Below are 25,162 nucleotides of genomic sequence, written 5' to 3' on the forward strand. Positions count from 1 at the left end.
GACTTTGAGCCAAATGATGACAGAAATAGATATCTTGCAGTAAAGGAGATGAATGGCAATTTCAGCTGGAGGGAGGGAGAGAGAGAGAGAGAGAGAGAGAGAGAGAGAGAGAGAGAGAGAGAGAGAGAGAGAGAGAGAGAGAGAGAGAGAGAGAGGGGAGAGAGAGAGAGAGAGAAGATGAAGCTGTGATGAAAAGGGTAACAGTGGATAATGTTGTCTAGGGAATGCTATTTCTGAAAAGTAAACAAACAGGATGGTCATGGTTTGACTGCTTTTGCACATAGCTCTACTTCACTGGGATTAACTTCAGACTAAACAACATCAACACCAAGCTGACCTGAGCTAAAATATAACCACAACAATAACTCTGTGGGATTAGGAACAAAATCATAAGCCCACTTACATCAGAACATGACCTGTAAATTGTTGCCACAACAGATTTAGTCTGGAATGCTATCATTTCTATAAACACTTTGCACCCCTTCCTCTCTCTCTATATATAATTTTTTTTTGTTACTTTGATTTCTGGTCACCATACCATTTATTCATTAACAATAATACAGATTTTATGACCATTCCCAATCACTGAAATATTTTCCAGCTATGCCAGCAATTTAGCTTTTCAATCAGCAAATAGGATTTCATCAGTTTCTCCCTATTTCTCTTCTGGTTATTTTACTGTTTACAATGTGGGTGGTATCACTGCCCATCTCTTGTTACATTTATATTCTGAGTAATTTTCATATTCAGAACTGATTTTATTGCTTTAGGGCTATGCCATGGAAAGAGGGATATTTAGGGTTATAGCATAGTGAAATATTTTGTAGCTATACCAAAAATAGTTAAATATTTACTGCTATGTGATGGATACGGAAATGTTCTGTAGTATATTATGGATAGTGAGATGTTTTCTGATATGGATAGTGAAATATGTAGTGAGTACATCATACACAGTGAAATATTTAGGGGAATATAATAGATAGGGAAATAAGATAATCTGAACATTATAACATTAATGTTATATATATATATATGTATAAATCTAGGGTGGGCAAAATTCCTGAGATCCATGGATGAGTTCTCTCCAGCGGTCTTTGTCCCTCATCATCGCTGCTATGTCCTGTGTCTCCCAGAGACATGTGTCTGTCCTTAGGGCATCAACATATATCATTCTTGGTCTCCCTCTTCTAGTGTGTCCATGTAGGGGTCCCACAGGAGCACTGAGTACAGTATCACCCTAAAACAGAAATGGCTCCTTTGACAGGTTTCCATGCATTTTCTGTCAATCATATTTCATTTACATGTCTTCAGTCTACACAAGTCTATCATAGAAGACACTTTCCCAAAGTAATGTGAAGCTGTATCAAACCCAAAAGTTATGTAGTTGTGAAGTAACATCCCCACCTACTTGCCTGGCAAGACGTGTAGAACAAAAGGAAGAACTGAGTGGATATTTAGTGCAATGTTTATGATAAATATTGCTTTTATAGATTAGTTTATTGTACTGTATTTGAAAATAAAATTCAATCATTGCTATCATTTCAGCTAACCTCTTGTGTGCATGTGTGTGTCTTCCCATCTCTCTGTATACACACACACACAAAGAGAAAGGGGAACACACATACACACACACACGTGTGTGTGTCTCTCTACATTTTTCTGTTTTTGTTTATGTGCAATGCTTGTGTAAGTGCTACTTTATGCAGCAAATGGATCATCTTGTTATATTCAGTGCTTCAGGAAGATTACATGTTCTCTCTTCAATTTTTTTTTTATCAGGTATCTGAAGGAAACCAGGACTAGTCCTGTCAAATTCTTGTGATTTATTTAAGATTAAATTTTCAAAAATGTAAGAGAAAAATTCAGGCAAAATTTGACATTTTGTTTCCATGAATATAAAATCATTTAATCAAAATGAATGTAATAGTTGTTTGGGTTTTATTTATGGCAACAATGTATGTCAGTTTAATTATAAATATCTAGATAATTCTATATTTGAAATATACTCTATTAGCACCTTTGTTTTACTAGTGATTGTTGAAAAACTCTTGACCTAGCTGCTGAGAAGTCTGTTTTTCATTTCTTTCTTTACTATAATTTAATTTTCCTTAAATTGTTTATATATTTTGTATGTTTCTTTAAATCTGTGTAAAGTAATGCTTTCTTTCATTTCTGCTGAAGAAATGATTGCTAGAATGTTCTATTTTCTATTATTATCATAACTGGGATAAACCCTGAAAGATCTAGTTTACACTTTGATAAATTATCTCTACAACACCTTGAAATAGAAACCAGGAACATTATTCATTAAGTTAGAATTGAACATATGATGGCACACATCTTGAATTTTGTAAAAATTGAGTTAAAAATCAATGTGTTATTTGTTTGATCAGATGACTTATTACTGAGTAGATCTACAGATAAATGGCCTGTCATGTTTGGCCCATTAATAAAACAATTCTCACACATTATTGTTCACTTTCTTCTTTTTCTTCTTTTGGTAAAGGTCTGCTGGTTGTTGTATAAGAGCAGCAGCAGCAACAACAACGGCAATGATGATGATGATGTTTTTTGTATCTGTCTTGCCTATCATCTGTATTTAATTGTACTCAGTAAATAGAATTGTTTTAACTCACTGACATTGTTAAATTGTTAATAGCAAAAATGAAAAATTGCTAAAATACCTTTATTGTCTAAACACACATACACACCATTGTGTTAAAACTAAATACACACACACACACACACACACACACATACACATTATCTTTATATACACTCACCAAAACTGCGTAATTCATGTCATCATATGCATTCATACAACATTCAAACTGAATATTCTTTAAACACATAGACAAAAGCCTAAATACACAAAATGAACTTGGTTAAAATATATAAAGCACATGTACATACATGCAGATATCTAGGCACACACACACATACATGCAGATATCTAGGCAGAGACATACACACGTACAAGTAGACATGCATACATATACACATACATAAACAGATGTGCATGCGCACACACACACATGCACACACACACATGCACACGCATGCACACACAAATAGACATAAAGAGAAAATTCACCTGAATCTTGCAATACAATACTTTGGACATGATAAAAAAGTAAAGAGAAAGTTAAGATTAATTTTTCATTTTACATTTAAGATTATTAAGTACTTTTTTTTTACTTGTAATATTAGATAAAAATTAAGAAATAACAACTTATTTCTCAAGATTAATATTAACGAAATTATGAAAATTGATTCAGTTTTTGTTAATGAATGGCTTTCTCTTTAACTAACGAGTTTATAGAACATCTGAATTGATGAACATTCTAATGGTAGCACAAATGTTGGTGCAGTGAGACTCACAAAGACTTTTCAAAATTATTTGCATCTAATGAGCTTAATCTTTTTGTCATTTACCAAACAACAGATCATATGTTCAGTTAGTGTTTGATATGGTGGATCACTTCTGATATATTTTAATCTTATGACCTCATCAGTGAATGCATGGACTCTATTAGAATTTATAATTTAATTGTCTATATTTCAAGCAACAGTAGACTGTGTCTTTTAACTCTTTGCTGACCATGTGTCTTTACTAATGACTTGTTTTGTAGCTATAAAGCAAAAATGCCATGCAATATTTAGCATTAGCCATTTACATTTTGAGATCAAATCCCACCGAGGGTAGTTTTGCCTTCCATTCTTCCAGAGTTAACAAAATAAAGTTTCAATCAAATGTTTGGACCAATTTCATTAACTGATGCTGCTATTCTCCAAAGATTCTTCAAGCAATGGGATTATGACTGCGAATCCTGAATGAATCTTCTCAGTTGTTCTTGGCATTTGACAATGGCTGAAACTAAATCCCAACAGTCAAAGTATTCCTATGAGGAACAGTAAACTGAGGTATTGCTACCTTTTAAAGACATAACTGTGGAATAGTACCATTAAAATTCTGTTATGAATGAGATATGGAGTAGTGTGTGTGATTGTGCCTGACTGAAGAAAAAGAAGATGACTCAGTGTTTCAGTTAATTTTCCAAATAACCAAGATTTTAGAGAAGTTTAGTGGGGTATAGATGCCCACATGGCTGTGTGGTTAAGAAGCTCACTTTACAATTACATGGTATTGGGTTCAGTCTCACTGTATAGCACCTTGGGCAAGTGTTTTCTACTATAATAGAAGACACTTAATCCAAAACCACATGGTTGCAAAGTTAGCTTCTTAACCACACTGCCATATATAAAAAAATTATAATTTTCCTGACACTACCTTGTATCTGCCTTAGCTTCAAATATCTGTGAACTTTTCTTCATTTTCTATGTTTAATGTAATTATTTCATTAGTGTAATTGCTTCACTTGAGCTCAACCTTGAAAGTTAACTGACCTATAACCAAATATGTTTCAGTTGTGACCATGTTGTCTTTTATTCAGGATTCAAATATATGTTTTTAGTTGGGCCACACTGGCCAATGTGACTTTTCTTTAGGATGAGCAGGATATTTGTAGATGATTTGGCTGCTATTTCTATCAGATTGAATGATTACAAAGGGTATCCCTTTTCAACATTGATTTTCTTTTAAAGGTTAGCTGTCCAACTGAACTTGAATTTTCCTATTTTTTTTTGTAAACAACTATCAGGCAGTATGTCAATTTGTTTTATTCCAGACTCTCACAATAACCTCTGCCTAGTTAGATATAACTCAACCTTCTAGTTGAAGTGGAAAATGGTTCCAACCCATACTTTATGACACGGATTTTTAAGATGACTTTTTCATGCAGAATATATTTGCTTACAAAATGGGACAATTGGATGTGACTGTTCAGATGTTGGAATTTGACATTACTGACTAGACATTGAAACCATTTTGGCAACAGTACTTTAAAGCACTTGAGGCAAAGACACACATGTACTTGCAGACACATACACATTCAGAAAGAGAAAGTGAGAGAGAGGGAGAGTGATATTACAGTTTATTAACTTTCACTCTCCTCATGCACATAAAGAGAAATACGCTCACACACAAACAGAGAGAGAAATAGGGAGAGAGAATGAGAGAAACATTAAAATGTTTGATGACAATAGGTCAGCATTGAATCAGTGATGCCAAATATGTGGGGCCAAAATGGCTGCACCAAAACATCTCATACTCAAAAGTTTTGCTTAAAACTTTGTAATGATTATATATTACTCTTAAAAAACTTTAAAACATTATACCCTACCTCTAAGTAAATTCAAATGATTATATCCTACTTCTTGGTAAATTCAAATTATTATACCTTACCTTCTGGGTAAATACTAACTATGACAGCAGAACAGTAGAATCTTAGGAAACTAGTGATTGTCTGTCGGCAAACAGTGACTACAAAGAGTTGCAAACTTTTTATTCAAATTATTATTCCTTGCCTCAAGGTAAAATTGTATTTGTATCTAATCAAAATGAATGAATAATTATCAATCTGATTAATCTTACAAATTTATGATATTGAATATATGTTTATGATTTTTAAAATTTTTTAGAAAAGTTTTACTAAAGACGGTTTAAATTTTTCTCTTAAAATAGTTTTAAAATACAAACAATTATTATAGATGCAGTGCTCTAGCATAACCACAATACAATAGTTGGAATGAATACATGTATACAGATATTGCTGTGTGGTGAAGAAGTTCACTTCACAGTTTTATAGTTTCAAGTTTGATTTCCATTATGTGGTACCTGCGACAGTCTGAGATTGACCAAAGCTTAGGGAATGAAGTTTGGCAGTGGAAAAATGTAGAAGCTTACCGAGGAGACTGTTCTCTGTTTTGGGTGATAGATTTAATCCATCAGCCAGTTTACATCATCACCAAGTTCTTGGGTACCTTTAGTAGAGTCTACTGTGTTGCAAACATTCAAGCCAGGCCTCCAATATGAAGATGGCCTCCCCACTTCATTCACTAGTCTCAGAATCTCTGAAGAAGTGTCATAGAGGCTGCCTCCCTTCTCTGACTAACCTATTAAACATGCATGCATACACACAAGCATGCGTGCATGCGCACACATGCACACACACACACACACACACACACACACACACACAAACGCACACACACACACACACACAAACGCACACACACACACAACACACACACACACAACACACACACACACACACACACACAGACTAAAAAAATCTACAACAGAGGCTTTTCATAATTATATATGTAAAACTGTAGGTAAATATGTTGAATCAGTTTGCTAATGTGATTAAAAAAAAAACCCATAATTTTACTTGAGTTATATGCAAGCTTTTGATATCAAGAACTCATTAGCAGATCATATGATACATTGTTATATCTAATTAGTGGTTGTAGAAGTTTGGTGTTAGCAGCAGCAGTTACAATAATGGTTTCAAATTTTGGCACAAGACCAGAAATTTCATGGAATGAAGTAAGTCAATAACATTGGCCCTAGTGTCCAACTGGGATTTATTATATTGACCCCGAAAGGATGAAAAGCAAAGTTGACCCCAGTGACATTTGAACTCAGGGTGTAAAATCAGAAGAAATGCCACTAACTATTTTCTCCTGCTCAGTAATAATTCTGCCAGCTTGCCACTTTAGCAGCAGTTATAATAATGGTTTCAAATTTTGGCTCAAGGTCAGCAATTTTTTCAGTAGGGGTGAGGGTGGGGCAGTCAAATACATTGACCCTAGTGTTCAACTGATACTTATTTTATTAATCCCAAAAGGATGAAAGGCCAAGCTGACTTTGGTGGAATTTGAATAATAATAATAATAATAATTGTTGTTGTTGCTATGGGCTGTATTCCCTTTAACTAGTCTGACTTAAAATCTCCCAGGGACTAATAATCTTGAATGTTGAACATTACATAATTCTTTTACTGGTCTCAATTATTGGACTACAGCCATGCTAAGGTACTGCCTTTCTAGTCTTTTACATTGATGCTAGTCACAATGTGCTTCCAATTCTTCCTTGATTGTGCCCTTCTTTCCATCTTGTCCCAAATTCTTCAGCTAAGTTGTCTTCCTTTCCCCATTGCCATGGAGGCATTCTAAGTGGTCCTTTCTGATCTCTTGGATAACACTTGTCAACTGCACAGGCCCACCTTTTACCTGTGAACCTTGTGACATACCTGGCCTAGCAGAACTAGTCCTTTCGGTATTCTCTGATCATGTTCTCCACACTGTTCCATTCTTGAATTACCTCATTTTGGATATGCTCTTGCAATGATTTTCTTAGCATAGATCTTCTGCACAGTTTCCATTTACCAAATTCCACTCACAAGACATTGGTCAACCTGAAACTATTGTAGTTGAAGACACTTGCCCAAGGAGTGCTGTGCAATGGGCTCAAACCTAGAGCCATGTGGTTTTGAAGCAAATTTCTTCACCACACAGTCATGCCTGTAATTGAATATATTATTTTTTCCTTCCCCTTTTGTAATGAAGACTTACAGCAACAATTAAAAATACCCTCTTCCTCACTTTTATCCAATCAAGTGTTACACTTGCCAGGGTCTTCAGTACAACTGTTTTGGTTTTTTTAATCTTCATTAATGTAATTTCTCCTTTCCCCTCTCTCTCCTTGAGCCTCAATATGATGTTCTTTTACATTGAGTTAGAATGCAGTACAAAGCCATATTGAATAAAATGTTCCCTGACATGATAGCCGTATTATGATAAAAACTGGAGTGAAATCTGTACCAGTCATCAAATTAACAGCTTCGGAAGACGGGGAAAGGAAAAAGAGTGCAGGAAAAGATACGTAGTTAAGTAGAGAGTTAGATAAATAGGATAGATGAAGAGAGACAGAAAGATTAGATAGGTTGGTAGATATAAAGATTAGGTAGGTAGATATAAAGATTAGATAGGCTAGATAGATATAAAGACTAGATAGATATGCAGATTAGATAGAATAGTAGATAGATAGATGGATAGATAGATAGACAGATAGATAGAGATAGATAGATATAGATAGATAGATAGATAGATAGATAGATAGATAGATAGATCAGAGGGAAAGATTAGACAGATATAACGATTACGTAGACAGATAGATGGAAAGATGAGATAGATAGATAGATCAGAGGGAAAGATTAGACAGATATAAAGATTACATAGACAGATAGATGGAAAGATGAGATAGATTGATAGATAGATGGTTGTAAAGATTAGATGGAGAGAAATAGCTGTAAAGATTAGAAAGATAGATACTTGGAGAGATAAGGAAATTACTGTTGGGTAGTAGCAGAGGAAGGTGTGTGTGTGTGTGAGAGAGAGAGAGAGAGATAGAGGGAGAAAGAGAGAGAAATTGCTATTGGGTAGTAGTAGTAGAGGAATATTTTAAAGTGCGCAAGTATGTGTGTGTGTGAGAGAAAGCGAAAGATAGAAAGATAGAGAGGCATTGCTGTTGGGTAGTAGCAGAAGATATCAATATGTGTGACTCTGTGTGTGTGTGTGTGAGAGAGAGAGAGAGAGAGAAAGAGGAGGGAGGAGAAGGGGGAGAGGGTGACTGCAAAATTAAGAAAAAAATATTACGAGCAGATTAAACAGAGCAATGTTGTGTTGTTATTTATCGTAAAGACCTGTAAAAAGAAGTGGCAATCAGTGAGTTTAGCAGTTCTATATTGATTGTATAAACATTGTTGCTCTAGGTTTAGTCTTATTATATACAGCTTACAACATACACCGTTCCTGTTGTCACTTTCACAACTATCACAACTGAGCAGCAGTAGCAGCATCATGATTGTGATGGTGATGATGATGTTGATGTTAACATTAGTGTGACTCTTTTATGGCATTTTGAGGAATATTGCTAAAAGTTGTTGTACTCTCTCTTCATTTTCTTTTTCATCTCTTTTGATCAATGAAGCATCATCATTGTCATAGATGTAGCCTTCATATCACTGGAAGCAGTATCAGTGTCAGAAGCATTATAGTCATCATTAATCATAATAGTCATTATTGTCAGCACTACCTGTCAGCATTATCATAGTCATCATTTTCATCTTCATAGTTATTATCAATAGTGTATTTTCTGCGACCACCATCATCATCATTGTCAATTTCTTCTTTCAAATTCATGATTAATTTTTGTGAATAAATTGTATTTCTAAAAGATGCAATATTCACTACTTACCATTGATGAGGTATTGGAAAATTTAAATGGATCATGCTTCCTTTTAAAACTGGATCTTAATTCCGGCTATCATCAAGTAGGATTAGATCCATCAATGCATCATATAACATTTATTTCTTTCAGCAGATTATATTGGGGTGGGTGGGAAATCATTGGAGTAATAGACAAGTTTTAAAATTTCAGGATTTAAAATCACTGCATAACATCTACAATATTATCACACTTTAATACCAGTTCTGTTGAGTTGGACACCATATCGGTGCACGATTCCAAGAGGTGAATACCATGTTATTTCCTATGCTTCCAAAATACTTTCAAAAATCAAGCACTGGTGTTATAAAACTGAAAAAGAAGACCTTTTGTGGTATGGATATGTGAAAATTCCACATTTATCTGTATGGAAGACTGTTCAACATTTTTAGTGACCATCAACGACTATTTGATATAAAAGCAAAGCCTTTGTCAAGAATACTTTGCTGAAAACTTAGATTGATGTCCTGTGATACTAACTTCAGTTAGTATCACAATCTAACATATTGCAAATGTAATTTCTAAAGCTATAGTAACTTTATCTATCTTACTAAAACTTTGAAAGGAAAACTCAACTATCCAAGCAATAGAAGTACTGTGAACTGGTGAATGGAAAAAATCCAGCTACTAGTATTTATTTGCCTATAAAACAAGAGCTTATAAAGAAATCAGATATCATTCTTCAAAGAAATCGAATCATCATTCCTTTTGTGTTAAGAACAAAAGTATTAGATATTGCCCAGGAATGTCATGTTTAAAAAAAGCAACTTCCAAGAAGTAAAGTGTGCTGGGCTAGTATTGACAAAGATAAAGTAAAAAATTGTTTGATATGTGTATCACTTGAACTGTCTGAGCTGTTAAAATCCTTAATAATATCTATAATTCCAAATATATGGGAGAAACTGCATGTGGATTTCAAAAGTCTGCTACCCATCAGAAAATCACATTTAGTTATTCTAAATGTAGCATGTCATGCTGGCTTGAGATATTTGTCATGAAACCAACTGGAACTCATAATTGGATCAGTTGTATAGAATTGCTTTTCACATTGTGGGGAATTCTAAAAAAAGTATCATTTATGATAGCGGTCTACAATTTATAAACTGTGAAGTATATTTAGAATAACGATGTATAAAACATTGAAGAATTTCACTTCCAAGAATTACATCCCCAAGCAATTACTCAGTAGAAAAGTTTGGTAGAACCATTGCAAAGTAATGAAGTCACAAATTCAAAAGACAGACAGTGGAAGGAAGAAACTTGGAAGTCTTCATTGTTTGTTTATCAACAAAAATAACAATTTCTTTGACTATGAAATTGCCTCTTACAGAACTTCTACATTTTGAAATTCCTGTAGCAGGAAAAAACAAAACAAAACAAAGAAAAGAAAAAAGTAATAGATAATAGAGGTAAAGACAATAGAGCAGAATCTAATATGAAATATTTTCCTGATCAAAATACTAAGTACTTGGATGTTGAGTGGGTGAGTGTGTTCTCTTGAAAAATTGACAACCAGAAAAATACCAGCCAAATTTTAATTTGATTCAGTTTATAGTGAATAAGAGAAAGGTTAGATTCATTTGATTATGTATCATGTTGATGGGTTAAAAGCATTCATGTGACCATATCTGATATCAAACCTTGGGAAAGTGCAAGAGGCCCTTATAATATATGGATCCTTATTGAAAGCTAGAACTTGAATTTAGCTTCAGGAATGAATCAAGCGATGAGAGTGTTGATGACAGTATCAAAGTGTTGCAAGTCAGCAAACCTGGCCAGTAATCACTTATGCTGTGGTAAAGCTTACATGGATTTACAAGAATAAACAAAGGTACGCTAACGATCAAATATAGTCCTTAGTGCGAATGCAGTATATAAAACAAATGGGAAAAGAATATAACATTTGTACAGCAGCATTGCATGCTTCACATGATTTACATACTTGGTATATCATGTGACTCAGTCCAATGGTCAGGTGATCAGTGCTATTTAACGTGGTTACCAGTTTGATGAAAGAAGCTCAGTTATTCAATTGAATAAAGCTTCCGGATGTAAAGAACCTCTTGCAGTCATGGCTGTGTTTGGAGAAACACTTTGCAGTAGGACTTACGTTTACAGACCTGAATAAATATATTAAGGACGTGTGTGTGTATGTGTGTGTGTGTGTATTTGTGAGTAATCACACACACAAATCCTTCTCACTTTATACTTGACAATCATTCATTTCTTATCTTCACTGTCAACTCCCTCTCTCTCATACTCTTTCTCTTCGTATGTCTGTTCCTCCTCTGACTTCTAGTTTATCTGTTTTTACTTACTTTTTCTCTTTCTGCTTCTCACTCTCTCTCTCTCTATCTCCTTCAGTCTTGATCTATCCAATTACTATATTGTTCACTATCTGCCTCTTCCTTCATCTCCTGCAGAAATAAACTCCCAACACCATACTTCAACCTGAAACTAAACCCTCTCTCTGTCTTACTGCAACTTTTTTTTTCAACACTCTTCATCCTTAAAATGAAAAATATCCCCATTCTGAATGCAAATAGTAGATGGATCTCTATTAGTTTCCACAATGAGTGTGCCAGTTGCTAGATCAAATGGATTATCTGCTCACAAAAGATTGAGTATTCCACAGACATTCCTATACTTAACATAATCTTCAGGTAGAATCAGTGTAATGCTGTGTATGACAAAGCTGGATTGTTAAATTACAAGTACAATCCATTCAACAGACTTGCACAAAGTTTAAATCTGACCAATTTCACTTTCAAAGCATGGATCAACCCCAGAGAATAGGATTGAACATACAACCTTGTGATTGTGAAGCAGACTTCTTACCCACTTGTTAACCACTTGGTCAGGCCGTGGCTATTTTTCTGGATGCACACACACACACACACACCACACACACACACACACACTATTTTATTCTTGTACTAGTTCCAGCCATTGGACTGTATCATTCTGGAGCACTTCTTGAGGACTGTATATACACTACTTTATTTCATCAACTTCAGTGATGATAAACAAAATCAATCTGGTTGGGATTTGAACATAGAATGTGACACATTAATTGCTGGTAGAGACACTGTATTTTGTTATGCAACCATAATATACTACCAAGTGTATTAAAGGCTTTATAAGTCAATACAGTGCCTCACGTGTGTTAGCAGTATTATTAATTTATTTTTTAAAGTTAACTCTACAGATATTCTATAGAAGTTAGAGCCAGAATTGATTTGTTATGACGTTACCTATTTTTCTAGCTTCAGTTGCATTGTTTAAATAGACGTATTCATAAATGAAATGTCTTGACAAATCAGTGTTGGCACTAATTTCTAAAGAACATCTCCAGAGATAACTTTAAATAGAATGTAACAGGACATACCCAAAATTCTACAAAGTATCTTCTCCACTTTATCAATTCTGCTATCTACTCATAAGTTGAAAAAATTCAAGAATATTTATAGAAACCCTTTGTTATAAAATATGATACTCAAATTGCATTTGAAAGCTATATCTGAGCAGATAGAGAAGTAGATAGACAGATAGCTTTCTGGCCAAGTTCAAATATGTCTCTATTTCAATTCTAGCAGCATTATAATGCTAATAGTAGATTTACACTTTTAGTTATGGCAATAGCTGATTGTGTGAAGAATATGTCTTTCCAGCAGGCAGTTATATCATGTCCGATTTCTTCTGCTATTTCTACTAATGAATCTTTTCTTAACGCAAGACATAATTATAATCTTTATAACATAAACACCATTTGGGTGTTTTTATATATGGGTTTCCTTGTTAATTTACTGAACGCTGTTTATGTTGGGTAAATTATAGTTCTGTTATAATTTATTGCTGTAATCATTATGCACAGTATCTGTTGCTTTGTAGTTATTCGCTACCAATTTGACTTGTTATTCGAACAGTTTGTGTCTATTTTATTCATCATGTAGTCATAGTCGTTTGCCATTTTCATAATCTGAAGGAACTTTTTTTGCTTTATAACCTAATTTTCAGCCCTATCTTTAAGCCCCACTTTAAGTACTGCCTTTATGCTTTTAAGCCTTGTTTTTGATTTCTCTTTCTAGGTTCACACTTCTTGGGCCCTGCTTTGGAAGCCCCACTTTTAATCTTCAATTATTTACCTTTACAAATAGTTTACTTTTATGGATCTGTTGTTCCTTATTTTTACGGCTAGTCATTAGATGTTGGCCTAATCTCTTATAGTAAGAATATAGACTCAAATAAACTCAGATAAACTTGGGCTGATAGAAACGAACAGACAGACATAGACATCTTGATAGATAAATATTCAGGTAGATATGTAGATATCTATACTGATATACAAAAAGACATAGTGTAAATTGAGACATATGGACAAATAGATGGATGACAGACACAGAGGTAAATAGATTAGCTGACTGAGGTATGCCAACAAACACACACACACTGATTCACACAAACAGCACACAGTGGTTAACATGCACATACGGCATACATAAACACACACAGACAGTGGCACAGATAGACAACTTGACATATTAACAAACACTAAAAAAGAATACAATTTAAGTGTTAAATTTGTCTATCAGTTTTCATTAAGTTGTACTATAAATATTATTTTCAGTTATTTCACTTATTTTCACAAAAACATGATTATATATAGTAATAGTTGTTGTTGATTAACCCTAGGTCAGACTTGGTCAAGCTAACTTATGATCAAAAGCATTTTTGCCATGATCATATTGTATTCTTGCATATCTGGGACTATATTATCCACTATATTCTTGATTCAAGATGGTTGGAGATGATTTAAGAAAAACCTGGTTGCTGTTTCTATCAAGTCCATTGACTCCCTAGAGGCTTTCTTATTGATTCAAAATGAATACATTATAGCTATGAGGTAGTGGTCAATACAGTATAACCATGGAGTACTGGTTAGTACAATATAACCACAAGGTACTGGTGAATTCAGTATAACCATGAAATACTGGTCATATACATGATGACCATGTGGTATTCATTAATGAAAAATTAACTATGCACATGCATGCACCACCACCTGCACCATCAACACCGTCATCATTACAAACATCATCATCCCCACTTATGCCACTACCATCACTATCATCACTCTCCAAGATTACATGTTCACAAAGGTGGAGAGCTAGCAGAATCCTTAGCACATTGGGCAAAATGCTTAGCGACATTTCATCCATCTTTACGTTCTGAGTTCAAATTCTGCTGAGGCCAACTTTACCTTTCATCTTTATGGGGGTTAATAAAATAAGTACCAGTTGAATGCTGAATTATCTGCTCACAAAAGACTGCGTACTCCACAAACATGTCTACTTTGAATGTAATCCTGACATTATACCAAAATTTGAAACCAATGCTACATTTTGGCAGATATTTATAATCTTATCCTTATACTTCACATGTATTTGTTGTCATCTTTGTGATGACATAGCTTGTGTCTTCAACTGCTTTTGTGTGTGTGTGTGGTGTGTACTTAAGATTGTATATACATAGGTGTGTCTGTGTGGTAAGAAGCTTGCTTCCCAACCACATGGTTCCAGGTTCAGTCTTACTGCGTGGCACTTTGGGCAAGTGGTTTCTTCTATAGCCTCAGGCTGATCAAAGCCTTGTGAATGGATTTGGTAGATGGAAACTAAAAGAAGCCCATCGTATATATATATATGTGTGTGTGTGTGTGTTTGTGTGTCTGTGTTTGTCCTCTCACCATTACTTGACAACTGATGTTGGTGTGTTTACGTCCCCATAGCTGAGCGGTTTGGCAAAAGAGACCAATAAAATAAGTACCAGGCAAGTCCTGGGGTCAGTTTGTTTGATTAAAGGTAGTACTCTAGCATGGCCACAGTCAAATGACTGAAACAAATAAAAGAATAAAAGAATATATGTTTCTATGTGTGCATGTTTCTCTGTAATATGTGTATGGATTTGTGTACATATATGTATATATATATATAAATATATATAAATGTGAATATGCATTACTATATATGTGTATATACGTGTATCTGCATGCTTACGTCTGTGCATGTGTGCATGTAAATATATATGTGTATATATGTGTATATGCATGCATGGCCACGTTTGTGTGAGTGCATGTATTTGTCCTTGTATTTGAGTGTATGCATATGCATATATATCTCATTTAACATATACCAAAAGAGGACTCTAATTATATCATCCTTACATCCCTTTCTCTCTTTCAGTTTCTCTCTCTCTCTCTCTCTCTCTCTCACCACTACCACCATCACCACGACTGCACTACAACCTTAGTCATATTAACATCATTAGTATGCTGTTGCTGTGCTCTTTATCATTTTTCACTTGTAAATCTTTGTAGTTTTCTATTGATTTCAGACACTATTGCTTGGAATTATTTTATTCCAGAGTTCAATGAAATTTAAACAATTTTTTGCATTTCATTCCTTTTATTTTTCCTTTTGTTTTTCTAAAATTCTTGATTCTTATTTTTTTAAATTTAATTTTTAAGAAATTTTTTTTTTTTTAAATAAATTAAAAAATCAGTTTTGGTGTGCATATTAAATAAAAGTATCATTAAAGGGGTTTTTAAATTTATTTTTGTTTTGTTTTTGTTGAAAATTATTGCTTCAGTTTGCGGGATCAGAATGAGGGAGAGAAAGAAAGAAGGGGGGGGGGGAAAGAGAGATTTAAGGTATGTTAGGGGAAATTGATTTACAGTATATATATAAAGAGAGAGAGAGAAATGGTGGTGGTGGTGGTGGTGGTGGTGGTGAAATAAACAGATTTAAGGTATATGAGATAGAGAGATTTTTGAAACACTCATTAAAATATAAAAAGAAAAAATATAAAATTTGATTATTGCATTTATTTCCCTCTTTGTTTACTTTTCTAAAGCAAGGTAAAAATCTGTTAATGTACCTTTTGAGTACAGTTTTGCTCATCTACCTTTTGTATGGCTTCTTTTGGCTTTTGGGGATTTAATAGTGATTACACTAGGGTAAATGACAAACTGCTTGCAAGTTGTTTTTTGTTTTTGATTCATCTTTATCTTAAGATGCCAGTTTATTGGCCAGTGAATCAACTGATTGTTGCTGATGTTCCCCCTGTTTTTGGCAAATAAATAAAAAAAGCTGCATAAATAAAAAATTGTTCTAATAATAGGTTCCATGCTGAGGTACACTCTTCACAGCTGTAAGTAGCAGAGGCATTGCATAATTGATGGGTATGGATGTTGATGTTTATTGCTTTTCTTTTTAATCTTTTAGTCAGGAAGGGAGGGTTAGGGTTAGTGCTTATGACCTTTTGCAGGGCCTCCATTGGATATGTTTGTATAGAGAGATGAGAAGAGAATCCTGATCTTTCAATGAAAGCCATTCATTGGAGAGAGAAAACTGTTTTTCATTCTGTGATGAAGTGTTTTGGTTGATATGTTAGGATATTTGATCCCTCCTATATGGCATCTGAACTTAAGCAAATTTTCTTTCTCTAAATAATGCTTTGTTGATTCAGACCATCACCAGTTTCCTTGGACTCTGGTTTGTGTATATTTGAGGTATATTAGTCAAGATTCATAGCCAAATGGTTAAACAGCTTCTGCGCAATCATAATGTCCTGAGTTCAGTCCCATTGTGTGGCCTTTGGGCAAGTTCCTTTTACTGTAGCCTTGGATTCCCTCAAGCTTAAGGGGTGAAATTGGGTTGACAGAAACTGTTTGGAATCCCATCATATTTGTAACTTGAAGGTCTTGCTTTGTTACATATGAATTGGCACAGTTGTTAGAGTGTTGGATTGAATGCCTTGTGGTATTTGTTCTGAATCTCTATGCTCTGAGATCAAATCCTTTTATGATCAACTTTGTATTTCATCCTTTTGGGATCAATAAATGTATTTGATTACAGGTTTGCTCAGTTGCAGTTGACCTGGGATCAAACAACAAATACTATTACTACGTCTACCACTACAACACTACTAAATAACAGCCAGCATTTTGAACCGAAAAAGGGTTGCTTAAATGTGGTCACTTAACCTGAAGAAACAACAGCTAAATTCCATCAAATCACACCCCTCCCATCTCAAAATTGTGGCCCTAGATATACAAACAAAAATGGGATGGCTACAGCTAGAATGCTTTTGTTGAAACTTCCACTTAAACAGCACTAACCTGGGGCTAAACAACAATAACAGCCAACATCTATTACCAATAATGTAATTCAGTGTCACAGAAGGTTTACCAATGTTAATATTCTAGTTTTCATTATTTCTCAGAAATTTCCAAATTAATTTTATAACAGTTATTCTCTAATTGGATGGAAATTGATTTGGAGGTTTGGAACTCTTAAGTTGCATGTAATTTATACATTTATTATTCCTAATCTACGGCTATTTTGATTAGATGATTAAAAATCAACAATAATAAATTATATAATAGCAAATTAATTTTAACCAATTTTTTTTACTTTCCGAATTTTCATTATCATCATCATTAGCATTACCACCATCATTGTTATCATCTTTGCTACCACTACTGCTGCTGTTGATGCCACCCCCACTACCACCACCGCCACCACCGTCATGACTGATATAAGCTTCAGTTTAAGAAGATGGCAAAGGAACCTTGACATAGTTGCTGGATCTGCTAGAATTAGCAGCCAAACAACAGGCTATTCAAATCACACTCTGCTGTTTTTTAAGAAAAGGGAGACATTGGATGATGTAGTCCCACAAATACTGTGACAGTTGAAAAGACAGGATAATCTCAAGTGGAACACCTTCGATCATGGCTCCACTCACTCAAGACTGACCTAGAGCTAAACAATGACACCAGGAGCAGCAACTTCATTTTAACCAGTGGTCCTGGTTTTTTGCTTATAGACCTCTTTGATTCCTATTTTACTCTACTGGACCCCATTACCATTTGATGTTTCTAAAAACCCCATTATATTTTTATAATTAAATATTATTAGGAATTATATAAGAAAAGTTGTTAATATATTTCATGTATTGTTGAAGTATAACCAGTTTATTGCATATAAACTTCAGCAATAAAATCTTATATGAACCCCTAAGGGTCATGTGGGTCCTAGTTGAGAACCACTGATTTTAACATTCAATTACTATTGCTACCACTGTTGGAGAGGTTTGCAGGAGTGGAGGCAGGGAGCTGTGAGGATCAAAAAGGAGGAGACAAACTGCCATGTTTAATAAAATGAGATTTAAAAAAACAAAAAAAACTCATCCAATATCTACCTAGGTGATGAAAGAATTATTCAACTGCAAACTCTGTTTTGTCTTCTCATTAATTAAATCATCGGAACAAAACTCTCACTTATGTTTGGGTGAGGGTTGGTTTGGGAATCATTGTTTAGGTCACATATATTTCATATAACACATTAATTTTGCAAGCAACCAATTTTTCAGACTATAAACTTCACTTTTTTATATATTGGACAAAATTCTTTTCAATACTTCTTCCAGTTCTTTATACTCTTAGTTTAAATCCCACTGAGATAAATTTCGTCTTTCCTCTCTCCAGGGTCGATAAAATTAAGTACCAGTCTAGTACTGAGGTTGATGGTATTGACTAACTCCTTTCCTTCAAAATATTATCACCATTATTATTATGTTCTGTATTCAAATGTTGCCAAAGTTAACTTTACCTTTCATCCTTTCAGGTTGATAAAATAAATTACCACTTAAGTATTAGGAGTTGATGTAATCATCATACCTTCTCCTTCAAAATTGTTGGACTTGTGCCAAAATTAAAAAGAATTATTATTATTAGTATTATTATTATTATTATTATTATTATTATTATTGTTACTTTACGTTCTGAGTTCAGTATCTGCTGGGGTTGACTTTGCCTTTCATCCTTTTGGGGTCAATAAAATAAGTACCAGTTGAGCACTGGGGTCAGTGTAATTGATTTACTCCCTCCCCAGAACTTGCTGGCTTTGTGCCAAATTTTGAAATCATCATCATCATCATTATTATTATTATTATTGCTATTGCTATTATTATTATTATTATTATTATTATATTATTATTATTATTATTATTTCTTTGACCTTGTAGCTATGTAAGAAATCTTTTATCTTATTTTTTTGTGTATATATTTTTTCATTGCTTGTTTTTCTTTTTCAGAGATTTGCCTCAGTATGGCCATAAACAATGGCAGTCCTACTTTGGTAGGACTTTTGATGTATATACTAAATTATGGAAATTTCAGCAGCAACATAGGTAAGCAAAATGTTTCCTTTTAAAATTATTATATATATTATTATTTGTTATTATATCAGGTGCACCTGTGATCAAAATCTAAATGACCATGGATGGCCATTCCTTCTTTTAGGTTTTTCTTGGACTATATTAATGCAATCTTCCCATTTTTAAGACTGGAATGTGATTGAGGTAAATTTGACTGATATTTCTAGCAGGTTGAGTGACCACATAAATGCTCACCCATTGGCACGGGTTATAGAGTGTGTGATGTAGGAGGGCATTGGATTTTATGTCCGACCATATTTAGGTACATCCTTTTATGTCCTGATTTTCAAATCCTGCAGGGTTTGACTTTACTTCCTGTCTCTTGGGAAATAATAAAATAGATACCAGTAATATATTGATAACTGTGTAGGTGATCTTATACATTCTGTTTTGATAGAATATAACCGATTTTGTTGCCAGAATATAAAGATAGAGAGAGTCAGCTAAACCAAGTGGATTCCTTTCAATCTTAACACAAGTGAGACTCGATATGATCACTTGATCATCTAGACATAACCACTTTCCAAATAATGTTCTGTGGTCTTAAAAGGAAAGAACATATTAAATAATATGGTCCTAGTTACATTGTTTGTAAAATTATAGGTTGGTCATAGCTAGAATACTTTTTATCGTGGAGGCGCAATGGCCCAGTGGTTAGGGCAGCTGACTCGTGGTCGTAGGATCGCGGTTTCGATTCCTAGACCGGGCGTTGTGAGTGTTTATTGAGCAAAAACACCTAAAGCTCCATGAGGCTCCGGCAGGGATGGTGGTGTTCCCTGCTGTACTCTTTCACCACAACTTTCTCTCACTCTTACTTCCTGTTTCTGTTGTATTTCAAAAGGCCGGCCTTGTCACTCTCTGTGTCACGCTGAATATCCCCGAGAATTACGCTAAGGGTACACGTGTCTGTGGAGTGCTCAGCCACTTACACGTTAATTTCACGAGCAGGCTGTTCCGTTGATCGGATCAACCGGAACCCTCGTTGTCGTAACCGACGGAGTGCTTCCCCCACTTTTTATCATAGATATGCTGGATTAAAGCCAACTTAGAGTTAAACAACTGGGTTCCTTATTAAAACAGAAGAAATTATATTTTGAAATCATATTTGTTAAAAAGAACAATATTTAACATGAAACATTTCTTGACACATAATATAAACCATGTAGGTTATTTTTGGTACATGAATTTCTTTGGTAAACTTCATGTACTGCTTAGTGAATATTGGTTCATCTTCTGCAGGAGATGATGGGGCTTTGGCTAGTAACATTATAGTCTTTTATTCAAAAAACAGAGTTGAGGACCAGCTCTATGATAAAAAATTAACAGTGTAAAAAAAATGTTTTAAAGACTGACCCCTATCCCAGACCATATTAAAGTTAACTTGTTATGTATTATAGTAGATGTATATTAAAATTAGTTCAACAGTGATGCTCCCTTGAACATTTTGTAATGTCTAACAGTCAAATCACAAGTGCCAGATGTGATTTAATAGATTAAAATTGAGTTTTCTTCAAGGCTATCCTCCTAGTCAGACTCACAACTGTGATAAATATATTCTGATTTTTTTTTCAGCTTATGTGTTTAACATTAAATGCCAGCAAACAATGTAAGCACATTATTTGCTTAGAGCTCAAGTTTACCTGTACCATTTGTATCATGATAAAAACAGCACTGGAAAAATACACAGTGGTGTTCCTTTTCCTTGGTGACTCAAACATATGTTAGTTTGTTTATTAGAGATTCCAGGCTTACTCAACTGCCTTTGTTCTCCACTCTATTTCTTTATGTGCAGGAGATGTAATTCCCCATTCTGTTCTATAAACAACAATTGATCAACAGGGCTGTAATTTGTAGACTTACAATGCTAAATTTAATTCTTCTTTTAGGAAAAGCTTACTGCAATAGTAGTTGAGATTTTTGCCCAAAGACAAATCAATCTCTCATTCATTGGATATTTCAGAAACTCAAGTTGTGGACCAATTCCATGGGTCCTCATAGCAGTCTTGGAAAGGATTAGCAGTGCAAACATGAAATCCTAACTGACCAGATGTATTTTTTTTACAGTGAATCCCACCTCTGATACCATTTCAGAGAAAAGAAAGGATACAGTGGATAATGTAGTTAGTTAAAAAAAAACCTCCTAAAAAGGCAGACTGCCATGGCTGGATTGCATTTGATCATACAGCTGCACAACTCAGACTGATTTGGAGCTAAACAACAACAGCTATAATCATTGGTACATGTTTGTATTGTCTGCAGCCAGCCTATTATTTATACATCCATTATCTACTGATTATACACCCATTAGTCAGGTTGCTGTTAATAAGAAATCATAGCCGATCTATTTACTCTGCAATACATTATCATACTTACATTATTTACTCTGTTTGTGTGACTGAACAAAGAGAACAGATTGGTTGTCCATTTACTTATGAGTTCTTTTTGATTATTTCCTCTGGACATTACACAGCTGACCACTCCTGTTGTTATCAGTGAATCACTAGAACAAAACCTGGCTATTACCTCTACAACTCCCACTCTTCTTATTCCTCTTTTTACTACTTGTATTGCTGCATTCTGTTGAAACCTATATTTTGCTGATGAGCTCAGAATAAAACTAAAACACATTCTATTGTCTGTATACAAATGGAAATATTATTAGTCATTGACTATTGTTATTTATTTATCACTGCATAATTTTTTCAAGTTCACTATTTTGATGCTCCTTGCATTAAATATGCTAACACCGACTTAACTATCATTTACTGAAGCAAATGTTAATGTAGTGTGGTGGATACAGTGACCTGTTGACCTATCAACAACATGGCTGAGAAAAAACTTTTCAGGAGCATTCTACATACTAAGTACAGATTATCTAATTGATTCGATAAGCTTAGTTGATCAAAGCTTTTCAACTTACTATGCAACATAGGTGAGAACTGACTCTCTCATATTTACTATTGACAATCAGCTGATTAATAGCACCACTATTCCCTCCACTAACTTCACCTACATTAAAGTCTAGTTTCTTTATATATATGTGTGTGTGTATATATATTATCTAAAGTGTACAATGTTATATATCCATCATGGCTGAGCTCACCAATCGGTTTCGTGCTAGGGGTGCAATGGAGTGTTAGGTAACAATCTGATTATATAACCCTATGCTCATCAGAGTTAAGCCAATATGGGATGAAATATGGCGACTGCTCTCTATTTTTGGCGGTGGAGGATGCATCCGGTTTGTGGTTGCTGTGAAAAGATGATGAAACAAATCGGGTAGAGGATTTAGTTAGGAGTTATGCCTCTGGGTTGGTTATGACTTATTTGTGTGTATACACACACACACACACATGTACATACATAAACACGTACATACATAAACACCCCCCCCCCCCCACACACACACATATATATATATATATATATATATACACACATCACATACCATTTGATTTTATGAAGTAAAGTACTCAAAACATTATGTAAAGTTTATCCATGTTATGCAAGACATTTGACAATCAGAAATGAGACTCTGAAGTTTCAAATTATATATAAAAATATGTATCTATGCCTTCCTGTCTGTCTGTCTGTCTGTATGTGTTTATGTATGTATTTCATGTCTATGCTTGATGCAATTCATTGTATTAGATTTTCCGTGGCTAGATGCCTTTGTTATTGACAATACTTACTTGTTTTCAAGCTAGGTCATATTTCCCCCATAGGTGGACATGACTTCATGGAAGATTGGAAATGAATGACATCACTTGTATGATATTGAAACTTGTTTGCAATTATCATGCAATGTCAGCATGTGGAGACACACACACACACAGATACCCATGCATACACACATACACACACACGTGTGTGTGCTATGATTATTGTTGTTTAACCAATCAGTGATTCTCTTAGTCACTGATTCTCAACCATTTCTTGTTTATAGACCCCTTTGATTCCTACTTTTCTCTGTATCCCATGTTAAAAAAAATCCCATTATATTTTTATAATTAAATATTATTAAGAATTGTATTAAAAAAATTGTTAAAATATTTTGTGTATTGTAGAAGTATAACGAATTTATTGCTCATAAATTTTAATAACAAAATCTTATATGGACCCTAGTTGAGAACCACTGCGCTAAGTAGTTGTTTGATCTGCTTGAATAAACAGCTAAGAACTCCATAATATTAACCTCACTTTCTTAAAAAAAAAAAACAAAGATATGTTTGATAATATAGTCCTAAGTATTTCCCATGTTTGAAAAAAACCCCCAAAAACAAGACATGACGGTCAGAACAGAAACAATTTTGATTGTAGATCTATTGGGTCAGGACTAGCTTGGGGTTAAACAACATTCATGATTGCAACAGCATGCTCTCCTGTAACTGTAAAACATAGATGAATTCTCATGAGCAATCATAATTATTACATATATGGTTGTAGTCCAATCTGTTGCTGTTTTTTTTTTCATCTCAATTTGGTATTTATATTTAATATATGGTGTCATTAGTTGAGTAAATTTAGCCTTTTTTTTAAACCATATTTCTCATAAAATACACTAGTTGTATGTTTTTAATTCATTTTGAAAAATAATTGCTAATTTGGATGGGTCTGACAAAATATTTAAATATTTTCATTATCATGCTGGTAACTGGAACATAACTTAACAAAGTGTATTACATGAAATTGTAACAGAAGGTTTGTATTTAAATACGAACACCTGAAGATGACAGGTTTTGATCACAGAGTCAAGGGTAGTCTCAGGTGCAGTAGTTTCAAAAAAGCTAGTTGTATTCAGAGATGAATGGAATGTTTGAAATGATATAGTTTGAACTTGTAACCTTACAGGCAGTTATCCAGCAGTATTCTAACTGCATTGCCATAGTACATCATTATTTCTCATTGTGTCTGTCCATATAAGCTCTATTGCTGGAATAGTAGACCCTTGTGTTCCAAAACTGAACCATATAGAATTTATATAAAACCTGAAATTATTTTTAGAGATTTTCTTAAGTTGGTAAATCAAGAATTCAAAAGCAGAAGTGTTCTTGTGGTTTTTAAAGAAGGAAATCCTGTTGAAGCTTAGTGACCAATATTTCATAGAAGCACTCTTAATAGCTTATAGATTAGCAGGCATCAAAGCTACATTGACACTTCTGATATTGTTAATAGCATCGATGCTCTACATGACTGAATTATTGATTTTTTTTTCTTGTAAAAGCTCTCAACTTAAACTGATCTGTTTATTATAATTAATGTCTTCCATTCTGAGCTGAATAAGTGCCACTCATCAACCATATATCCACTATATATCTATCTGTTCTGTTGCTGAACTTTTATTCATGAATCTATGGTAACAGGACAGCAATAACAACAATGATGATAATTGTGAAGATGTAATGTAACTGTAAATGTCTTTTAAGCCCCATGGGTCTTTGAAGGGATATTTGCTTAATTTCAGCCTTATAGTGTGAAGTGGATGTGATATAAATACATTTCCACTTCCTGGATAAGACCAGCCTCTCATAGTAACATTCCCAAATGATCTTACAGATAGATAGTGAAATGAGGTAATATTGAACATAGCTTACCAAGCATAGAGTCACTCTGACATACTTTAACCCATCTATTTAAACCAGATTTTAAAGTTATTTCAGATTACAGGTCCTATATTATATCTCAAATTTT

At 34.1% G+C, this 25,162-nt stretch overlaps 1 protein-coding gene across 3 annotated transcripts in view; it reads left to right on the top strand.

The window, feature by feature from the left end:
* LOC115222967 (protein SCAI) overlaps window positions 1–25,162 on the top strand; it is a 291,294-nt gene that overhangs the window by 102,178 nt on the left and 163,954 nt on the right. For all 3 annotated transcript variants that reach the window (XM_036511837.1, XM_029793385.2, XM_029793386.2), the window contains exon 2: window positions 19,349–19,444. In XM_036511837.1, coding sequence (XP_036367730.1) covers window positions 19,349–19,444 — 96 coding nt within the window. The remainder of the gene's footprint in view (window positions 1–19,348; window positions 19,445–25,162) is intronic.

This window comes from Octopus sinensis, linkage group LG21, assembly GCF_006345805.1.
Source record: "Octopus sinensis linkage group LG21, ASM634580v1, whole genome shotgun sequence".
Lineage (NCBI taxonomy): Eukaryota > Metazoa > Mollusca > Cephalopoda > Octopoda > Octopodidae > Octopus > Octopus sinensis.